We start from the raw sequence: 21923 nt of genomic DNA, 5'->3' as shown, positions 1-21923 counted from the left end.
GGAAAGACAAGATATACACAGATGAAACATTTAAATAATTATACAATCCAGTAAGTGCTTTAGAAATTCAGAGAAAAGCAGTGATCATTGTGGGCTGGAGTGGATGGGGAGACTTCATAAAGTAGGTGGGATTTGTACTGATTTTCAAAGAATAGATGAGATTTTAAGTAAAAAAAAAAGGTGTGGAGGGGGAATATTTATGGCTAGGAAGGTAGCATGAGCAAAGCATGGAAGTGAACATCATCCAGGCTTAGTGGGAAACAGGGAGGATACCAGTCTTCCTAAAACTTCAGGAGGAGGAGGAGGGGGGATAGAATTGGAGCCATCATAACGAAGGGATAGTAATATGGTACAAGTAATATTTTGGACAGAGAGAGTATTTGATCTTGCTGTTGATGTTTGCTTTAATTTTATGGTTTTAGGCATGTTCTAGTTCAGATAAACATGCTTTAGTAACTCCTTGGCTAAAAGGCGATATCCTTGGTGAGAAATTGGTCAACTTGGCAGACTGTCTTTGTAATGAGGACTTGGAATCCAGGGTATCTTCAGAACCTTACTTCTCAGAAAGATGGACTCTTCTAAGCTTGGTATTATCCCAACATGTTAAAAATGGTAGGACTTTTGTTTTCTAATAGGGGATAATCCATTTCACCTTTGTGGGGGATTCCATGGGGCTCAGCTTACGTGTTATTGGTTGAAAATAACGACTTATTCAAAAAATTTTTTTTTCTTTGTTTTTTTTTTTTTGAGACTGAGTCTCCAGTCTCCTTCTGTCATCTAGGCTGGAGTGCAGTGGTGTGATCTCGGCTTACAACATCTGGGTTCAAGTGATTCTTGTGCCTCAGCTTCCCAAGTAGTTGGGACTACAGGTGCATGCCACTATACCTGGCTAAATTTTGTATTTTTACTAGAGATAGGGTTTTGCTGTGTTGGCCAGGCTGGTCTCGAACTCCTGACCTCAGGTGATCTGCCTGCCTCAGCCTCCCAAAGTGCTGGGATTACAGGCGTGAGCCGCTGCACCCAGCTCATTTATGTATCTTAATATTGTAAGCACCCTAATTGTTTATTAATCTTCATACCATGACTTGGAAGATATTTAATATTTTTAGTTCTATATCGTAATGGTTTTTTTTTTTTAACTCATAAAGTTGACTCATGACTTAAAGAGTTTTCAGTGTAGCAAAGTTGCTCACCCTAACTGTGTAAACTATTTCTGTTTTCTACTTAATTTAAAACTGCCTTTTTTACCTGAGGGCCTTTATATGTGTGAGAGAATGTGTTGATTTGTTGATAAAATTTTGTCTAATACATAAACACCGTTTTAAAATCCAGGAAAGACCTATAGAATTATTAATCCAAAGTAAGATATTTAAAAATACACGTTAATATTTTTATTTTTTGTCTGTTTGAACCTTTTTTCTCTAGATTACTTGATTGGAGATGTATACGTTGAAAGAATTATTGTTAAACTTCATGAAACTTTGTTCAAAACAAAGGAATCATCAGAAGCTGAAAATAGTGACTCATCAGTTTCTTTTATCTGTGATGTGGCCTATAACTATTTCAGCTCAGCGAAAGGATGCTTGCTAATGCCATCATCTGAAGATTTATTATTAACTCTCTTTCAGTTATGTGCTCAGAGCAAAGAAAAAACACATTTGCCAGGTAATAGCCTACTGCTCAAATGTTTTGTTGGGAATCTCCGGCTCTGACCTTCATAGTGAGTGTAAGTGCCCAGGCTTTATTAATTGAATCATAATGTGTTTGAAAGTTTAAAGCATTTTGAGTAAAGGGCTACAGTCTTAAACACTTTCAGCTTTAGAAACCAAGTTAAAGATGTGTGTAGATGTTATTTCTAAAGATCTCACTTGATATTCAAAGAAATTGGGAATGAGCCATAATTGATTAGGTAGAATCTTAGTCCATTCAGCAGTTCTGGCATGTTCCTTAATTTCTTGATGCCTTAGTTTCCTCATTTGTAAAAGGGGGATAATAATATCCCTTTATTATAGTAAAAACATTCAATCTTTGGTGTATATCAAAATAGAATTGAGATTATCTTTTTAAGGACTATATTCTTGCCTTATATGCTAATTCAGACTTATTTGTGAAAGGAACATACAAAAATACTATCTATAGAGAGCTCTCCTCCAACCCTTCGTTGTTTCTTTTTTTTCTTTCCTTCTTCCTTCCTCTTTCTCTCTTTTTTTCTGCCCATCATTGTCTACCAAGCCCGTCTTAAATACTAACTTCTGTATTTGGAAAAGGTGTAATAATTTTTTTTTAATGTCTCCAAAAGGACAATTCTTGTAAATAAGTTCAAGCATAAAAAATGTAACTTTAAATATCTTACCATTTTACATTTATATGATACGAGCTAGCTTGTGTGATTGCATGTTTATGACACAGTTGCTTTGTTTGGCAATTGAATTTTGAATGGCAATTGAACTTAAAATTTTTCTTTTTTAAATGGTATTTAAAAAAATCTCAGATCTGTAGAGTTGTTTCAAACATTTCGTGCTGATTAGAGTTAATTCAGTGAGATTACAAATTCCTGTTGACATCTTGATTTTAGATTTTCTTATCTGTAAACTGAAAAATACTTGGCTCTCCGGTGTAAATTTATTGGTTCATCAAACTGACAGTTCATATAAAGAGAGTACCTTCCTGCATTTGTCTGCTGTGTGGCTGAAGAACCAAGTTCAGGCTTCATCTTTGGATATCAACAGGTAACCTTTTTTGAGCTTGGTTTCAGTGTCTTTTTTATACTTTGTCAGTGTCCTTAAATAAGATTCCATGATCAGTGTGAATGCCTATGAAAAATTACTTGTAGGGCTTGCACCTATAATCCCAGCTACTCAGTAGGCTGAGGTGGGAGGATCAGTTGAGGCCTCTGGGAGTTCGAGACCAGCCTGAGCAACATAGTGAGATGCCATCTCTTAAAAAAAAGAAAAATGAAAAATGACTTGTTAGGTAACAAATCTATGGGACTCTAAGAAAAGATCCAAACAAATTTTTCCAAAACCATTTTGTTTCAATGATCATCCATTTAAACTGCCAATTAATTGAAGGATAATTTACTATAACATACCTGCTGGACTCATAACTTATAGACAGTAAAGTGATGGTAATACTATCCTTTGTCATAGGCCGGTGTGCACTGTAGCCTCTCATGGTCACCACATGTACTGATTGTCCTTGGTTATTTATTTTTGGGGGACAGGTAGGCACTGTTTTAAGGTGTTGAATTGCAAGTATATTTTACATCTCATACCTACATCCATATAATAAAGGAGAAGAGAGAATGCATTTAGAAGATATTGGGGTTAGGTTAAATAATGCTGAATTTCATAAGGTAGCTATATTTCTGAAATACCTGGTCTGAAATAGGTCAGGTCCTCTTCATTCTGAGATAGATAGGAAGCAACACTAGATTTCAGATGATAAATATTGGATTACCTACCCAGTTTGACTGTGCTATGTTGGTGTGTTGTCGGTGGGGGAGCATCACTTACCTCTTTTTTATTTTCATCATTTCTTTTTGTTCAGGTAAGCTATTATAGGATATTTAATATGTACTGGGTATTCAAACTAGTCATAGCATAACTACAACAGTTAAGTTTTTTGCATTATTTTTAGTCTCCAAGTCCTCTTGTCTGCTGTTGATGATTTGCTAAATACACTTCTAGAGAGTGAAGATTCTTATCTTATGAGAGTTTATATTGGAAGTGTAATGCCGAATGACAGTGAATGGGAAAAGATGAGACAGTCTCTTCCTATGCAGGTATTTTTGAAATTGAAGAGTATGTATCTCATTCTGAGGTTTGGATTTCATGCAAGCTTGAATATTTTTTATTTTGGGGAAGAAAAACATAAATAAAATGAATATTTTGCTTTGCTTTGATGTCTTTGTACACTCATATACTGGATGTTTGCTTTTTGCAAGACACTATTTGACAGTGGCAGTGGCCATGGTACAAAGACTTAAGACCTAGTTCTGTACTTAAGGAGTCTTAAAGAAATACACGTTGATAATTTCCTGTAATAGAAAACAAACTTCTAGGTTTCCGTGGTTTTGGTAATAAATATTCTCACAACTTCATTTTTGTTCAGTCTTAATTGCTTAGGTAATAAATAATTTTGTATATAATGTACTCTTTTCACAGTGGTTACATAGACCTCTTTTAGAGGGAAGATTGAGTTTGAATTATGAATGTTTCAAAACAGATTTTAAGGAACAGGACATAAAGACACTTCCCAGCCATTTGTGTACTTCAGCATTATTGAGCAAAATGGTCTTAATTGCACTGAGAAAGGAAATAGTCTTAGAAAATAATGAGCTTGAGAAAATAAGTAAGTATATATGAGCATTTACATATAACATAATGCATGAATAATCTTGAAATAATCTTGATTATACTGCAATTTAAATCTTTAATTTAAAGAATCTTCAGCTTCCTTTTTCCTATTTTAATGATGAGAACCTTGAAATTACTTGAGTGATGAATATTAAATTGCAAATTAGATACAAATATATTGGAACCTTGCTATAATCTTGTTAACTGTGGATCATAATTTGGTGTTAGCTACTCACACTGTCATGACATCAATATAAAAAGATCCTGTGACACATACCCTAAAGAAAATGGGTGAGGCTTTGGTGTTTTATCAAGGATTCAGAATTTTCTGTTGATTAAAAAAAATTGATACCTGATAATTGTACATATTTATGGGTTACATGTGATATTTTGATATATACATAGAATGTGTAGTGATCAAATCAGGCTAAGTAGGATATTCATCACCTCAAACATTTATCATTTCTTTGTTTTGAGAACATTTCAAATCTTCTAGTTATTTTTAAATATAAATCATTGTTAACTGTGGTCATCCTACTGTATTATTGAATACTAGGTCTTTTATCTTCTCTCTAACTGTATTTTGGTACCCATTCACCCACCTCTCTTCATCCCCTGCTCTCCTTGACCCTTCTCAGGGTAACCATCAGTCTATTTTACTACTCTTATCTTCATGAGATGCACTTTTTTAGCTCCCATAAACAAATAAGAACATGCGATGTGTGTCTTTCCATGCGTGGTTTATTTCATTTAGCATGATGATGTCCAGTTTCATCCGTGTTGCTGCAAATGACAGGATTTCATTCTTTTTTTCTGAGACAGAGTCTTGCTCTGTTGCCCAGGCTGGAGTGCAGTGGCGTGATCTCGGCTCGCCACAACCTCCGCCTCCCAGGTTCAAGTGATTCTCCTGCCTCAGCTTCCCAAGTAGATGGGACTACAGGTGCACGCCACCATGCCTGGCTAGTTTTTGTATTTTTAGTAGAGACAGGGTTTCACTATGTTGGCCAGGCTGGTCTTGAACTCCTGACCTCGTGATCTGCCTGTCTCAGCCTCCCAAAGTGCTGGGATTATAGAAGTGAGCCACCGTGCCCGGCCTCATTCTTTTTTTAATGTCTGAAGAGTATTCCATTGTGTATATGTACCACATTTTATGTATCCATTCATTCACTGATGGACACTTAGGTTGATTTCATCTCTCTCAGCTATTGTGAATAGTGCTGCAGTAAATATGGGGTGCAGATATACCAGTTTTCTAAATACTCAGTGGGATTGCTAGATTGTATGATAGTTCTATTTTTAGTTTTTTGAGCCACTTCCATATCGTTTTCAAAAATGGCTGTACTAATTTGCATTCCTACCAACAGTATATAAGTTCCTATTTCTCTGCATTCTTGCCAACATTTGTTATTTTTTGTCTTTTTTTTTTTTTTTTTTTTTAAGAGATGGGGTGTTACTATGTTCCCAGACTGGTCTTTATCCTGGGCTTAAGCAATCCTCTTGCCTCAGCCTCCCACAGTGCTGCGATTACAGGCAGTGCCACCATGCGCAGCTTATTTCTTACCTTTTTGACAATAGCCATTCTAACTGGGGTTTTGATTAGCATTTCCCTGACGATTACTAATATTGAGCATGGGATTTTTTTTTTCCTTTCTTGCTGTTGAGTTGTTTAAATTCCTTATATATTCTGTATGTTAGCCCCTTGTTAGATGAATAGTTTGCAAATATTTTCTCCCATTCTACAGATTGTCTGTTCACTTTGTTGATTGTTTCTTTTGCTGTGCAGAAAGCTTTTAGTTTAATATAGTCCTGTTTGCCAATTTTTGTTGTCTTAGCCATAAAAATATTTGCCTAGACCAATGTCCTGTAGCGTTCCTTGATGCTTTCTTGTTGTTTTGTATAGTTTCAGGTCTTATGTTTAAGTCTTTAATCCATTTTGAGTTGTTCTTTTTAGATGGTGAGAGATAGAGGTCTATTTTCACTTTTCTACATATGAATATTCAGTTTTCCTAGCATGATTTCTTGAAGAGGATGTCCTTTCCCCAATAAGACTTTGTCAGTTGGCTGCAAATATGTCGATTTATTTCTGGGTTCTCTAGTTCTGTTCCATTGGTCTGTGTGTGTCTGTTTTTATACAGATACCATACTGTTTCGATTCCAGTGGTTTTTGAATACCTTTATGTTTCATCAGGCTCTAATTTTTTTTTTCTGGCAAGTGGATGTTCAAATGTTGAACCCTAAGAGGACTTAGGGCCTCAGCAAATTTTCCTGTTTCAATAAATGGTTTAGAATTATAGGTGGTGGTGTGACTTTTACCAGATGGTATTGAAGGTAGAGGATTTGCAGAAACCCTGTATCAGTCTTGTTTGTAAGCCCTCAGCTGTAACACAGTTACCAGAAGGGGGAGTATATGCTCTGTGGAAGAAAGTTGAAACACCTCTTTTGGGCAGCCAGCTTCACATTCAGTTAAGGGAAAGGAAATAAGCCTGTAGTTTACATTGCTCACAGAGTAAATCTGGGCAAACCCAAAACTAGTAAGTAGAGTAATAATTTTTTGTGTTACTAATTACAAACGCAATATTATTTCTTTAATTTTATCGAGCTCATTGGTCAGATATTATTGTTGTTTGTGTTACCATGACTTGATTAGAGTTGCTTAGCTGTTAAGTGTAGGATTAGATTTTGAACCAGGTCGCAACGCTTCTCACTCCAAAATCTATACATGGCTTTATAAAAGGGAGTTGTGACTGTGTATTAGAAACCTATGATATGCCAGGCTTCATGATAGATACTTGTCCATTTAATTCTCACTGCAGTCCTGTGAGTTAGTTTGTAATATCCTAATTGATAACTATTTATATAGCTTGAGAGAGAGAGATGCAGATTTGAATCCACCCCAATCTGTAGCTGAGGCCCCATGTCCTTTTACTGTATCATACTGTCTCCCATCTCTCCCATTTGCCATGGACTTCTCACGTCAGGTCTTGGGTCCCTTAGTTGTTTTTCCTGTCTGGAACTTTTTACCAATTGTGCCAAAATCGTAGGAAGATTCTTTCAGTATCTCTAGTAACTTAGGTTCTTGTCACATTCTTAACTAATTAGAAAAAGGACCAAGTAAAATTTGGGAAAAGGGTGATATTTTGTATCAGACAAATATTCTCAGTTTTCATTATCCTTGAACATGTCAAAGCAGATATGAAAATCAGTTCATAGGTGTTTTGAGATGAGTGGGCACAACAGTGGTAGAAAACAAGGCGGAGAAGTGAAAATAATTGAAGGGTTTGTTCACAAAGTACTTTTGATAATTTGGTGCTGTCTCTTCTCTTAGTTGCGGAACTACTTTATTCACTGCAGTGGTGTGAAGAATTAGATAACCCACCTATTTTTCTAACTGGGTTTTGTGAAATGCTTCAAAAAATGAATATTACGTATGATCACTTACGTGTACTTGGTAATACTTCTGGCCTTTTGCAGCAGTTATTTAACAGGTAAGAATCTCTTTCAATTTCTGTTTTTAAAATGACTATGCTACTTCTTTATGGCTTTGCCTTCTCTAAGAGGTAACCCTACTTCATGCTAATGTTTCCGTCAGAGGATTGATCTAAATAATTCCTATTCTTAATGATAAATAGTGTATGAATTCTAAATACTTGATTTAACCTTCTCAGGGGAAGATATTTGTATTCTACATGTCTTATTAAATCCATAAATACATTCAGGGATCAGATGACAAAAAAGAAGTAGAAGCTTGTAGAAGTTGTTTTGATTTATCTGTGACTCATCCTCCCAGTTCTCTCAGATTCATCCTTTATCTTACGTGTTGTTATAGGTGTGTCTTAATGTTATGACCACAAAGCCCTCTCCCCTAGATTAGGAAGGCAGGTATGAAAACAGTCCTTGTAGAGGTTATAGTAGTAAGATGTTTAGCTTTTTGAAATTACCGTGTTGAACTGCTTTAAGAGTTTTATCACTTGCCGATAGTATTTTGAGCATGCTTTGCTGTGTCAGAGGACCCAGGCTTCCTTTCCAATCCCATTCTACTTAGTTGACACTCACAACTTCCCTCAGAACCAAAGAACCTCTTTGATTGTTCAACTTAAGCCAGCCTAGGTGTCCTCTGGGAGATGTCTTTTTCCCAGCTACAGCCTCTGGTTTTAAAGCCTGATCTCTAAGATCATCTCCCCTATTGGGACTGAAGAGACTGTGGAGTTTCTTAGGGATGAGAGCTCAATACCAACCGTGAAAGAGTGTTGAAAGCCTAAACTCCCAGTTCTTTGGATAATTACTGGCAGTTGCTTGGGTACAAAGTCTTAGGTGAATTGATGCCATCACAAGGTGCCTTATTTAATTCTGTAAAAGGAATCCAGCTAGCCAGTGTTTAAACATTTTATTCAGTACACTTTCAAAATGGAATATAATTTTTTTCTTTCCTTTTTTAGGTCCAGAGAACATGGCACACTGTGGTCTCTTATTATTGCTAAGTTGATCCTTTCCCGAAGCATTTCATCTGATGAAGTAAAACCACATTATAAGAGAAAAGAAAGGTATTCTTATTTAAAATGTTTTTACTTTGTAATTTACTGTAAATGGTCACTTTGGCAGCCCCTAATTAATGAATAATCTCTAGTGAATCAAGAAAACAGGTTTAGGAAATGAGGAAATTAAAGACCTCAAGGCAAATTAAATTGTTTTAGGTTAGGGACATACCTTTTTATTTATTTATTTATTTTTGAGACAGGGTCTCACTCTGTTGCCCAGGCTGGAGTTCAGTGGTGCGAACATGGCTCACTGTAGCCTCAACCTCCCGTGGTCAAGTGCTCCTCCCACCACACCCTCCTGAGTAACTGGGACCACAGGTGTGCACCAGCACACATGGCTAATTTTGTAATTTTGTAGGAATGGGGTCTCTCGCCATGTTGCCCAGGCTGGTCTCGAACTCCCGGGCTTAAGCAGTCCTGCTGCCTCAGCCTCCCAAAGGTCTGGAATTACAGGTGTGAGCCACCATGTCTGGCCCACACCTTTTTTTTTTAAAGTAAGTAGTTTTAACTCCATAGCCTTTTGTTGTAGAATTTTATACGGTACTTTTTTTTTTTAAGCCAACAGCATTTCATGAACTTGTTTTCTTTTCCCCAGAAATCTTTCTGATAGAAATATTTTCTTTTGCCCTTTCCTAATACTCTTTTTCCATCACTTTATTTGCTATATGGAAATGACACGGAAAGTTACTCTTCTCTTAAATAACATCATCCTATTGAAGTATGTTCTAGAAAAGTAACAAATATGTTCTGTTCTTCAGACAAAGAGGTAGATTGTGGGTTTGGGTGTGCTGGTGAAGCTCAGCATTCAAATTAATACTTAGCTGAGATTTACCAAGAGGCACTCTGAATTTACTGATTTACCAAGAAGAATTCTGAAATGATAGATACGTGTTTGGGCATAGTAGAATTCTAAATTAAATTTTGATCATTTTTTATCTTAAAAGTTTTAAAAAACTTTTTATTTTGAGGTAATGGTGGATTCACATGAATGTGTAAGAAGTAATACAAAGAATAAAAATCATATATCTACCCAGTGGTACTGTTTTGCATAACTTTAGCATAGTATTATAACCAAGGAAAAGGTGTTGATACAGTCAGTTGACTTAGTTTACATGCACATGTTTGTGTATGTTTGTGTGTGTGAGAGATAGAGTGTGTATGTGTTCTGTGTAGCTCACATCTGTGACCACCACCACAGTCAACTACAGAACAGTTTCATTATCAGGATCCCTTAGGTTATCCATATATAGCCTCAGCCACCTCCCTTCCCATTGTCCTGATCCCTAGCAACCACTAATCTGTTCTCTATGTTTGTAATTATGTCATTTAAGAATACTATATAAATGGAATTGGCCGGGTGCAGAGGCTCATGCCTATAATCCCAGCACTTTGGAAGGCTGAGGTGAGAGGACAGCTTAAGCCCAGGAGTTCGAGAGCAGCCTGGGTAACATGGCAAAACCCCATCTCTACAAAAAATACAAAAATTAGCTAGGTGTGTTGGTGTGCACCTGTAGTTTCAGCTACTCATCAAGCTGAGGTGGGAGGATCACTTGAGCTCAGGAGGCGGAGGTTGCAGTAAAGGCGGAGGTTGCAGAGAACAGAGATCACGCCACTGCACTCCAGCCTGGGCAACAGAATGAGACCCAGTCTCAAAACAAACAAAACAAGACAAAAAACAATATTATATAAATGGAATCATACTGTATGTAACTTTTTGACATTAGCTTTTGTAGCATAATTAAAATTTTTTTCTGATTATAAAAGTAATATGAAATTAGCTAAAGAACTATTGGAACTAATTACTAAGGAGATGGATGTATACCACACAAAAATGAATAACTTTTTTATTCACCCATAGTAATAAATTTAAAAAATGGTATGGGAAAAAAAGATTCCATTCACAATGACAACAAAAACTATAAATACTTAGAAATAAATTAAAAAAAAAATTACAATTGTAAAACTTGAATAAAGATCTCAAAAGAAGGTGGGAAGATTAATTGTAAAAATGATTGTGTCAACCTATAATTTCAGTGCGATCTCAATCAATTTCAGCAGTTTTTGAAAAACTTAGTAAACTGTTCTGAACATAGTATACATTTGAAGGAAAAAGTTATCAAAAATAAGAAATTTTTGAAAAAAGTGAAAGAAACTGCATACCAAATATAAAATATAATATTGAATTATAGTAATTAAGCAGTATGAAATTGAAGAGTAGACAAATCAGTGGATACAGTCCAGAAACCTATTCACACATATATGTGAATTTAGTTTTTAATATAGGTGGCATTTCAAATCAGTGTGGTGAATAAATAATAATGATATGAAAATTGGTCATGTGTTTGGAAGAAAAATACTGAGACCTTCTCCTTTACATTATATGTGTGTGTGTGTGTATATATATATATATATATTTGATTTTGCAAAAATGAAAACTTCTTGCAACCTAAGTGCCCATCAGTGGATAAATGGATAGATAAAAGTGTGATATAACCATATAATGGAATATTATTCAGCCTTAAAAGGAAAAGAAATTCTGACATGCTACAGTCTGTATGAACCTTGAGGACATTATGCTGAGTGAAATAAGCCAGTTACAAAAAGACGGATACTCTATGATTCCTTTTATAGAGTAGTCAGATTCATAGGGATAGAAAGTAGAAGGTGGTTGCCTGGGGCCGACGGTGAGAGAGGAATGCAGCATTCATGTTTAGTGGGTAGAGTTTCAGTTTTGCAGAATGAAGAGGTCTGGAGATTAGTTGCACAATAGTGTGAATGGACTTAACACTGCAGAACTCTACACTTAAAAATGGCTAATACATTAATTACATGTGTATTTTTTGACAGTTAAAATTTTGTATATAGTATTTATGAAAGATGAAAACTGTGACAAAAATATAAAGATTACCGGGACAAATGACAATGAGAGAGGACATTTGCAAATCAACAAAAAGTATCTGTAATATGTAGATAGTTTATATAAATCAGTAAAACCCTCCAAATTGAAAAATTTATCAAAGACTTAAAGAGGCAACTCATAGGTGAAATGGTCAAAGGTAGGTCAATACTGAAATGTGAAATATGAAAGGATTTGCCTTACTAATAATGATAGAAGTACAAATTAAAAGCAATGGTTTTATCTACTATATTGCCAAGAATCAAAAAGATTCATTAAGTGTGCAGCTAAACAGTCCCACCTGTGCATTTTCGGTGACAGTGTAAATTGATTATGAGTTTTCAGAAGCAATTTGAAATTGCCAACATATAATACATTCAAACCTTTGAGCTTTCAATTCCACTTCTAGGAATTTAGCCCGAAGAGGTATTTATACATTCGCAGAATAGTATCTTCTTAAGGATATTTATTGCAGCATTATGTGTGAGGGCAAAAATTTGGGGGGGAAAGAAACCTAATGTTCACGGATAGGGAAATAGTTATGACACATCCATAGTACAGAGTGTTAGGTAGATTTTATTTTTGTTATATAGCTTTAAAACAGAATAATTTATACATTCTGACAGAAAGTATATATAAGTGGTAAATGATAGAACAATATGTTTAGTGTCATCCCTTTTATATGAATAAAACCCAACTATATATATGCACAAATATGAGTATCAGTTCGAAGAAAGGACACACAGGCCTGTAATCCCAGCACTTTGTGGGGCCGAGGCGGGTGGATCACCTGAGGTCAGGAGTTCGCCACCAGCCTGACTAACATGGTGAAACCTTGTCTCTACTAAATACAAAAAAAATTAGCCAGACGTGGTGGTGCATGCCTGTAATCTGAGCTACTTGGGAGGCTGAGACAGGAGAATCACTTGTACCTGGGAGGCGGAGGTTGCATTGAGCTGAGATCATGCATTGTACCCCATCCTGGGCAACAAGAGTGAAACTCCGTCTAAAAAAAAAAAAAAAAAAAAAGAGAAAGGACACACAACTGGTACTATTTATTTAAGTTGAATCAATTGACTCTTTTTTTTTCTTTTTTTTGAGATGGAGTCTTGCACCGTCACCAGGGCTGGAGTGCAGTGGCGCGATCTCAGCTCACTGCAACCTCCGCCTCCCAGGTACAAGCGATTCTCCTGCCTCAGCCTCCTGAGTAGCTGGGATTATAGGCACCTGCCACCACACTCGGCTAATTTTTTGTATATTTAGTAGAGATGGGGTTTCACTACATTCGCCAGGCTGGTCTCAAATGCCTGACTTCATGATCTACCCTCCTCAGCCTCCCAAAGTGTTGGGATTACAGGCGTGAGCCACTGTGCCTGGCAGTTGACTCTTTTTTTCTAAAAGAAAACATAATGTCATGTGGCTAGTGTATTTTTTAAAAATCATACATGGGGAAATGTTATATATGCTCATTTAAAAAATTTATGCAGAAAAAAGGAGCAAACAAAAAAATTTCAAGTCAGCACTTGTTAAACCTATCATAGTTTCTTTTTATGTAATTATATGTGATAGAATTATTCATCTTTTTCAATAGTCCCAAATAAAAGGAATATATGAAATAACTGTATGTTTGGAAGAAATCTAACTTGTGATTTTTCTTTTCTTTAAACAGTTTTTTCCCACTAACTGAAGGCAATTTGCATACCATTCAAAGTCTATGTCCATTTTTGTCAAAAGAGGAAAAGAAAGAATTTAGTGCTCAATGTATACCTGCTCTTTTGGGCTGGACTAAGAAAGATCTTTGGAGTACTAATGGTTAGTTGCTTGATAATAAATATTTCATTAATTTAATTATTGCTTGAGATGAAGAACTGTTTCTAATATATAAGACCATATCTATTAGAGGTAAATTGAATTACAGCTGATTTGTTCTGAGATTATATGGATGAGTGTCATTAGACAATGGCTGTTACCATTTTACAGTACAAAAATGCTGGGCCTTGAGGGAAGACTTACACCCAGAAATACCTTCTAACCATTTTTTTTCTATGTACAGCTTTTTAAAGCTGTGCCTCATTTCTCCCTAGCCAACCAATGACTGAACATATAAAGGCAAAAATAGCCTCTGTTGTATTTAAAAGACTGCACTTTTCATTTGTTTATAAATTTTTTTTTTTTTTTTCTGAGACAGGGTCTCACTCTGTTGCCCAGGCTGGAGTGCAGTGGCGCGATCTCGGCTCACTGCAAGCTCCGCCTCCCAGGTTCACGCTGTTCTCCTGCCTCAGCCTCCTGAGTAGCTGGGACTACAGGCGCCCGCCACCACGCCTGGCTAATTTTTTGTATTTTTTGGTAGAGACGTGGTTTCATCATGTTGGCCAGGATGGTCTTGATCTCCTGACCTCATGATCCGCCTGCCTTGGCCTCCCAAAGTGCTGGGATTACAGGCGTGAGCCACTGCACCCGGCCTGTTTATTAATTTAATCAACACTTATGAGCACCCACTACATGGTAGTTCCTGTTGTAGAGAAGACAAACGTGAAGTTGTATCATGTGATAACTGATGTAGCAAAAAGATGTGTTATGTATACAAGTGGCAGAAAGGAAGGAGTTTCCACTCTGCTTTGAGGGTGTTAGTGGCGATTTCATAAAGAGAAATATTTCTACTGTGTGTTGAAGGATAAATCGTTTTCCATATGGACATAGTTGGGGAAGGGCATTCCAGGTACACAAACATACAAGAGTACAGATTGTTCATTTTGGCTGGTATATAAGATAGAAGGTTGGGGACAGAGGGTGTTAAGATACCTCAGTGGATGGATTTTGAGGAATGGTAGAGATTCTAAAGAGAGGGTCCACATCAGAGTTTACCACATATACTAGCTGCTATTGAGTGAATGAATGTGTAAATTATGAAACACTATGTTCTCTTTTCCATTTGCTGTTTCCATCTACTCTGTAGCTGTAGGTTTTTTTTTATTTGAATGATGAGTTTGCTGAATATGTCCTGCACTTAAGAAACCAAAACAAAAGCAGCATAAGTCCGTTTAAATTACAGTATCATTCCCTTACTTTCCCCTCCCCCAAACTCTCTATTGTGTGCTAGGTATGGAGACAGAGTCTCTGTCCTTTGGAGCTTATAAGCTCATTTGTGGACTCTTACATAAAAGCCATTTGTAGAGTTCTTAATCTGAGCACTTCTCAAGAAAGTCTTTTACTTCTCAAAGTGGACTTTTTAAATATAGCCATATAGTTCTTAAAAATTTTTAATTTTCATTTTGAATTTTACTTCAGGAGGTTTTGGACATCTTGCCATTTTCAATTCTTGTTTGCAAACCAAAAGTATAGATGATGGGGAGCTATTACATGGAATATTGAAAATCATAATATCCTGGAAGAAAGAGCATGAAGATATTTTTCTTTTCAGTTGGTAGGTGATGCTTTATACTATGTTTTTCCTTCAGTGTACAATTCAGACAAAGATGACGTATCTGTGTCACAATTTTGTAGAGTAATTATGGTAGACATTTAAGTCAGTTATTTATGAGTATATAAGATTTAAATAACATATTTTCTAATTGAATGTCAATATAATTATTATTTTGTTGTCATTTGTTTTTATCTTCATCACAGTAATCTATCAGAAGCAAGTCCAGAGGTACTGGGTGTAAATATAGAAATAATCCGGTTTCTTTCCCTATTTCTGAAATATTGCTCATCCCCTTTGGCAGAGAGTGAGTGGGACTTCATCATGTGCTCCATGTTGGCTTGGTTGGAGGTAAATTAACGTGATATGTCATCACCTCTTGTGGGTCTTTGTACGTACTTTTGCATCAGAACTATCTACCAATCTCATTCTTTAAGTGATGATTGTAATTGGTTCCTTTGTGTAATTTAAAACACTTTATAGATGTTCTTCTTACCAGCTACAGTTTGACAGAATAGTAAGATGATAGATTTTTAATGACTACCAGCATCATTCAGTGACCAAATCTCCTGTTATTAAAATGCTTTCTCCATTAGCTTATTATAATATTTGCAGCACAGCCCTTTTAGGTTTTATCTGTTAATGACAATTATTTTGGTCTTTTTTGGTTATAATTAGATTGTTTCTAAAACATACTGTATGAATATTGTGAGAGTAATGCATTAAATAGCAAATTCAGAGGGAATTAGTGTAATTTTATGACCCAGAGCAACCAGAAGTATATTACTTGTGGGCTCCAAGGCAGCAAGTCGGTCAGGGTCGAATTGGTCTCAATCTCTGCTTTGCCTGCTATTAGCTATGTGACTTCGAGTTTTAAACTTAAACTCAGCTTTCTTTCTTTCTTTTTTTTTTTTTTAATTTGAGAGGAGTCTCGCTCTGTTGCTTAGGCTGGAGTGCGGTGGCGCAATCTTGGCTCACTGCAACCTCCGTCTTCTGGGTTCAAGCAATTCTTGCGCCTCAGCCTCCCAAATAGCAGGATTACAGACACCCACCAGCATGCCTGACTAATTTTTATATTTTTAGTAGAGATGCAGTTTCACCATTTTGACCAGGCTGGTCTCAAACTCCTGCCCTCATGTGACCCACCCGCCTCAGCCTCTGAGCCACTGTGCCTGGCCGATTTTCTTATTTTAAAATAATGACTTACAACTTGTAGGGCTACTGAGAAGATTAGAAATGTGTATTTTATGTATCTGACTTAGTGTTTTCTTCCATAGTTTAGAAATTAAAAAGGGCATTTGAGAATAAATTATTTGTTAATGATTCTAATTCATGGTATTTAATTTTGAAGAAAAAAGTTATTTTGATATAAAATTGTTTTATTTCTCCTGAGACTACATACTTCAACTGCTTTTCATTTTAAAATTCAAAGAAATGAAAGAAAGGCTTTTCTTTATATTGGCTTTATTTGTAGTGTTCTGGTAGAAGTCTGTTTACCTATTTCATTTTTATTGTTTTTTTCAGACAACGAGTGAGAATCAGGCATTGTATTCTATTCCACTTGTGCAACTGTTTGCCTGTGTCAGCTGTGATTTGGCCTGTGACCTCAGTGCTTTTTTTGATTCCACAACTCTGGATACCGTTGGCAATCTTCCTGTAAATCTAATCAGTGAATGGAAAGAATTTTTTTCTCAAGGCATCCACAGTTTGCTTTTACCTATTTTGGTGACTGTTACAGGCAAGTGAAAAAGGGAATAATAATGAGATTGATTCATTGGAAATGACTTACTGAAAAATTCAAAACCAAAAATTTTGATGTTTAAATCAAATAATACTAAATAGTAAAAGAAAAAGCCAGAAAAGAAAGCTTGGCTTCTCAGAAGCATCATATATGCTTCTACTTTACAGACAAAAATTGAAAAATGGCAAGGTATCCAATGACTGTTGCAAATTAAAATAATAGTAATTCAGATAACATCGTGAATAGAACCTGTTGAACATTTGCTTTCTTTTTAGATGAGGATCAGATAAAAGTCATGAAAACAGTTGAGATTAACTGGAATATATATTCAGGTCATGTTTCTAGTTAAGAGTGCTTTATTGTTGATGTCTAGTTTTTATTTCATTTTCTTAAATGATACTTGATTGTGAATCAGTTAAGCTATACTAACTTTCTTTTGGGATGGGCATGTTTCTTTCCTTTTTGTCATTAGGAGAAAACAAAGATGTGTCTGAAACATCCTTTCAGAATGCAATGCTGAAACCCATGTGTGAAACATTAACATATATCTCAAAGGAACAGCTATTGAGTCACAAACTTCCTGCAAGATTAGTTGCTGACCAAAAAACAAACTTACCAGAATATCTCCAGACTTTGTTAAATACATTGGCCCCATTACTTCTCTTCAGAGCTAGGCCTGTGCAAATTGCTGTTTATCATATGCTATACAAGTAAGAATTCATCCAATTGAATCAATGTTACAATGATCTAAAAAAATAGAATATATGCTTAGTTTTTACTTTTAATCATTTAAAAAAGTAAAAGTTTTAAAAGGAGATCTGACTGCTTCACTTATAGGGACACTAAGTTGCCTGATCTTTTAGGTTATTGTTTTCTATACACAATTTATATTTCAATAGTCCTGGCTATAGTAGTTATTTTAGAGAAAACTCATTAAAACATTTACTTATTATAAAATAAGTATTGGTCTTTCTGCTCTTGAGCATGACTTAATAAACAGTTTAATATCACATATTTTAAAATAATGTTCTAATTTCTAGATTGATGCCTGAATTACCGCAATATGATCAGGATAATCTAAAGACATATGGAGATGAAGAAGAAGAGCCAGCCCTGTAAGGTTTTTTAAAATAATTTGTTTTATTAAATTCTTATAATCCATCTCACTTATTATGTCTTTAGAGGACTGGAGCAGCACAGAAGCTATAAATTAGAGTTATATTCATTCTACTATAAATTAGAGTTATATTCATATCTGTAAGATATAAATGAAATCTAGATTTCACCCAGAAGATTGTTTGTCTCTCTTAATTGTTCTTAAATCATATTTTCCGTTTGCTACTGTTCAGTAAAACTATCTTTGGCCATATGGTGGCTGTGGAAAGAGTGTATCAGTTCAAATATCTATTGAGCATCCACTTTGTGCAGAGTATTAATTAAATGCTGAAGGGAGTATGCAGTGTTTAGTGAGCACTTTCTTTTTCTTAAGGAATTTATCTGATACAGATGATACTGTAGGCTTATAGAAAATATAGTATATGATAAGTGCTAAGAAGGAGGATAGATAACTTTTTTTAAATATCATTTAGGCCTATAGAAGATAGCATGTGATGAGGGCACAATTAATGTACATCAGGAAGGGAAGACTTTCTTGAGGAAGAGGCATTTAAACTGGTCCTTTAAGGTTAGGTAGCATTTCTGCAGGACAGGAAAGACAATATACATTAAGAAAACATCATGTACAAAGGCACTGAGTCATGAATGTGAGGATGTGCTTGGGCAATATTGAGTAGTTCCCACTTAATGTGTACTTTTATTGACAGTGTCTTTCTTTCCTGGAATTTAAGTTCTGTGAGGGCAAGAATTTCTGTCTCTCATTTCTGAGAGAGAAATAGGCTAGATTGCTATAGGCCAGAATGCTTCCTGGCCTATAGCAGACATCATGAGTAGTATGTTGAATGAAAGAATAAATGAACCAGTGTGTATAGAGTAGGCAGGGTATAGTGGAAGATAAAGCCGAAAGGGTAGTTAATGAGGCCCGATAATGAATGGCCTTAAAAATGACTTTTGGGGGCGGATTTGGGCATCATTTGGTAGGAGACAGGGCACCATCAGCTGATTCTGACACTAGTGTAATGTGAAACATGAATTGTAAAAAGAAGCAAGCAGAGGTGGAGGTCATTCCAGAAGTTAAATAACAATGCGTGGAGGGCAATGTGAAAAGTGGAGAGATTTTGGAGCTGGTGTTTTATAAGATCTAGTGACTATCAATATGGAATATAGAAGGCTGGGTACGTGAGATGGAGGGGTTGAAGGAAAAGACCTAAGAGCAGAAGTTTGGAGAAGGCCTATGCTTGTGGGCTGGGAGAAGGAAGCCACAAGGGAAGAACGATCACAGCAGTGAAAGGAGAGAACCAGGTTAGAGTATCATAGAGAAGAGGGTTAAGCATTTTACTTTTTGAGAATCTCCTAAGTTCACCTGAAAGTATAAATGAGTAGAGTAGTTCAATAAAGAAGAAAATTAACTTACTTTGTTGTGAAGTAATCTGAATGGTACATTTATTTTCCTAAAAAGATACAATCATGATTTTTTAAATAGGCACATAATTATTCTCTGTGTTTATCATTCTGATTAATAGTACCATTGTGATATTTCTTAATAGCGCTAACTAGATAATATGCAGTAAAATAGAAACTAGAATGAAGTGACAAAGTTCGAAGTCTTAGTCTTCACTTTGTCTTTTATAGGATGATGAAAGGCCTGGTAGGATTTAGAATCCCTAACGGTTTCCCCTACTAACTGAAAGACTTTGGACTAATCATTTGGCTTCTCTGGGTGTGTGATTTTTTTTTCACTTATAAAACAGAAAATTGAAATAGATGTTTTCTAAAAATGTCTTTCCTTCAAGTGCTATAATATGTCTTTTTGATTTTACTGTTATGTGAGATTAGGAGTTAAAATTGGATCAATAGAGGAGAATTTTTAAAACGTTTTTTGGAAAATAGAGAAATTTTTCTAAAATGCTTGAAGTTTACGAGTACTGTCAGTTTGTTAAGGGATGAGTTATAAAGAAAACTTGTGGTGTTTAATCATTGATTCTTAGGTCACCACCAGCCACACTGATGTCTCTTCTTAGCACTCAAGAGGACTTACTAGAAAATGTTTTGGGGTGTGTTCCTGTTGGACAGATAGTTACTATTAAACCACTGAGTGAAGACTTCTGTTATGTTCTGGGATACCTTCTCACTTGGAAATTAATTCTAACTTTCTTCAAAGCCGCGTCATCACAGGTAAATATATATGTGACAACTTTCGATAGTTCTGTCCTAATATTCTTCTGATACTGTTCTAAATACCTTCCTTCCCTTCAGTTTAATAAAAGGGAAATCCTTATGTTTTAATCTCATCCTTTTTGTTTTTTGCATTTGAGACAGGGTCTCACTCTGTTGCCCATGCTGGAATGCAGTGGCACGATCTCGGCTCACTGCAGCCTCTGCCTCCTAGGCTCAAGCGATCTTCTCACTAAGTCGCTGGGACTACAAGTGCAAGCCACCATGCCTGGCTAATTTTTATATTTTTTGTAGAGATGGGGTTTCACCATGTTGCCCAGACTGGTCTCATACTCCTGAGCTCAAGTGATCCACCCTCGTTGGCCTCCCAAAATGCTGGGATTACAGGCATGAGCCATGGTGCCCGGCCTAATCTCATTTTATCCAGCTAACTTCAGACAATCTGCTTAATAAGTTTACTCCTGTCCCTTATATCTTACCCCTCCAAGCAAAAATAATTACTCTGATATATGGCCAGACCAACTTTTTTTCTAACTGAATATAGTCACCAGGTTCTTTTATATCAAGAAATATTTATATAATTTAATTGTGTACTATCATAGTAATTATTTCAAAAGAATTGAATCTTGTATTTTTTCTGTTTTTTTTGGGGGGTCAGTTTTTCACTCTGTTGTGGAGATTTCACTTAATACATCATTGGCAATTTACCTTACTTGAAAATCACTGTTTGGAGAAAGATCTGTGAAACATTACCTATGTAATAATTCCAACTGTTACCTAAATGGTAAAAATATCTGAAATATTTTGCCCAAATTATTCTAGCAGCCACTAGATGTCTCTGTTGTCTCACGTTTAGGAAGTAAGACCTTGTCCAAGAAGAAACTGGAAAGATCTCTCTAGTTTTTATTTCTTTTAGAAAGATCCCCACTTGAGGATAGTTTGAGCCCGGGAAGCGGAGGTGCAGTGAGATGAGATCATGCCACTGCACTCAAGCCTGGGTGACAGTGCCAGACCCTGTCTCAAAAAGAACAAGGAAGATCCAAATCTCTGTCAATCTTTGATTGAATTAACCTAGTAAAATATGTGCCTTCTTTGACAGGTCAATACAAAAAGATTTAGTTTATCACTTAGTGTGATTAAGTATTCATGGCATTCATTTCCAATGTGACTTTTTGGAATTTTTAAATTATAATTTGTGTTGTTGCTCATAACCTATACCTTGGTACAAAGATATCAATTTTTGCATCTTTGCATTCGTACATCTAAGGAGAAAAATCAAATCACAGAAGTAGCATTGATCCAGTTGTTAAATAGATTAGTTTTCTCTTTAGGCCTGTCACGTATTTTTGTGACTTAAGCTGGTTTTATTTGCTGATGATATATTTCAAGAGCTCCTTATTGGGCTTTTACATCAATTTCTTAAAATATTGTTGATCTCTAAAAAAATAGCAGCAGATTGAGGCTTTTGTGTATAAGAGTTTTGTTCTCATTTTATATTCAGAAATTAGGAAAATGGCCATGCATCACCTTTTTTATTAGGCTGAGATTGGGTTAGGGTGCAAAATTATACAGCAGCAGTTATTATTATTATTGAGTCTGAAAAACTTGAACTGAGCTGTAGGCAGATAAACCAGAATAACCCACTAAATAATACTAATTATTAGGTGAGTTATTCTGGTTT

The 21923-nt window shown here is 35.7% G+C and overlaps 1 protein-coding gene across 5 annotated transcripts in view; it reads left to right on the top strand.

The window, feature by feature from the left end:
* LTN1 (listerin E3 ubiquitin protein ligase 1) overlaps window positions 1-21923 on the top strand; it is a 66565-nt gene that overhangs the window by 32311 nt on the left and 12331 nt on the right. For all 5 annotated transcript variants that reach the window (XM_031665685.1, XM_017956490.3, XM_031665686.1 and 2 more), the window contains 14 exons: window positions 423-612; window positions 1426-1665; window positions 2576-2729; window positions 3640-3784; window positions 4167-4353; window positions 7684-7843; window positions 8795-8899; window positions 13459-13601; window positions 15078-15213; window positions 15417-15561; window positions 16735-16948; window positions 17424-17661; window positions 17992-18066; window positions 20056-20242. In XM_031665685.1, the coding sequence (XP_031521545.1) occupies window positions 423-612; window positions 1426-1665; window positions 2576-2729; window positions 3640-3784; window positions 4167-4353; window positions 7684-7843; window positions 8795-8899; window positions 13459-13601; window positions 15078-15213; window positions 15417-15561; window positions 16735-16948; window positions 17424-17661; window positions 17992-18066; window positions 20056-20242 (2319 nt within the window). The remainder of the gene's footprint in view (window positions 1-422; window positions 613-1425; window positions 1666-2575; window positions 2730-3639; window positions 3785-4166; window positions 4354-7683; window positions 7844-8794; window positions 8900-13458; window positions 13602-15077; window positions 15214-15416; window positions 15562-16734; window positions 16949-17423; window positions 17662-17991; window positions 18067-20055; window positions 20243-21923) is intronic.

Source organism: Papio anubis, chromosome 4 (assembly GCF_008728515.1).
Source record: "Papio anubis isolate 15944 chromosome 4, Panubis1.0, whole genome shotgun sequence".
Lineage (NCBI taxonomy): Eukaryota > Metazoa > Chordata > Mammalia > Primates > Cercopithecidae > Papio > Papio anubis.
This window is presented reverse-complemented; position numbering and strand designations above follow the sequence as displayed.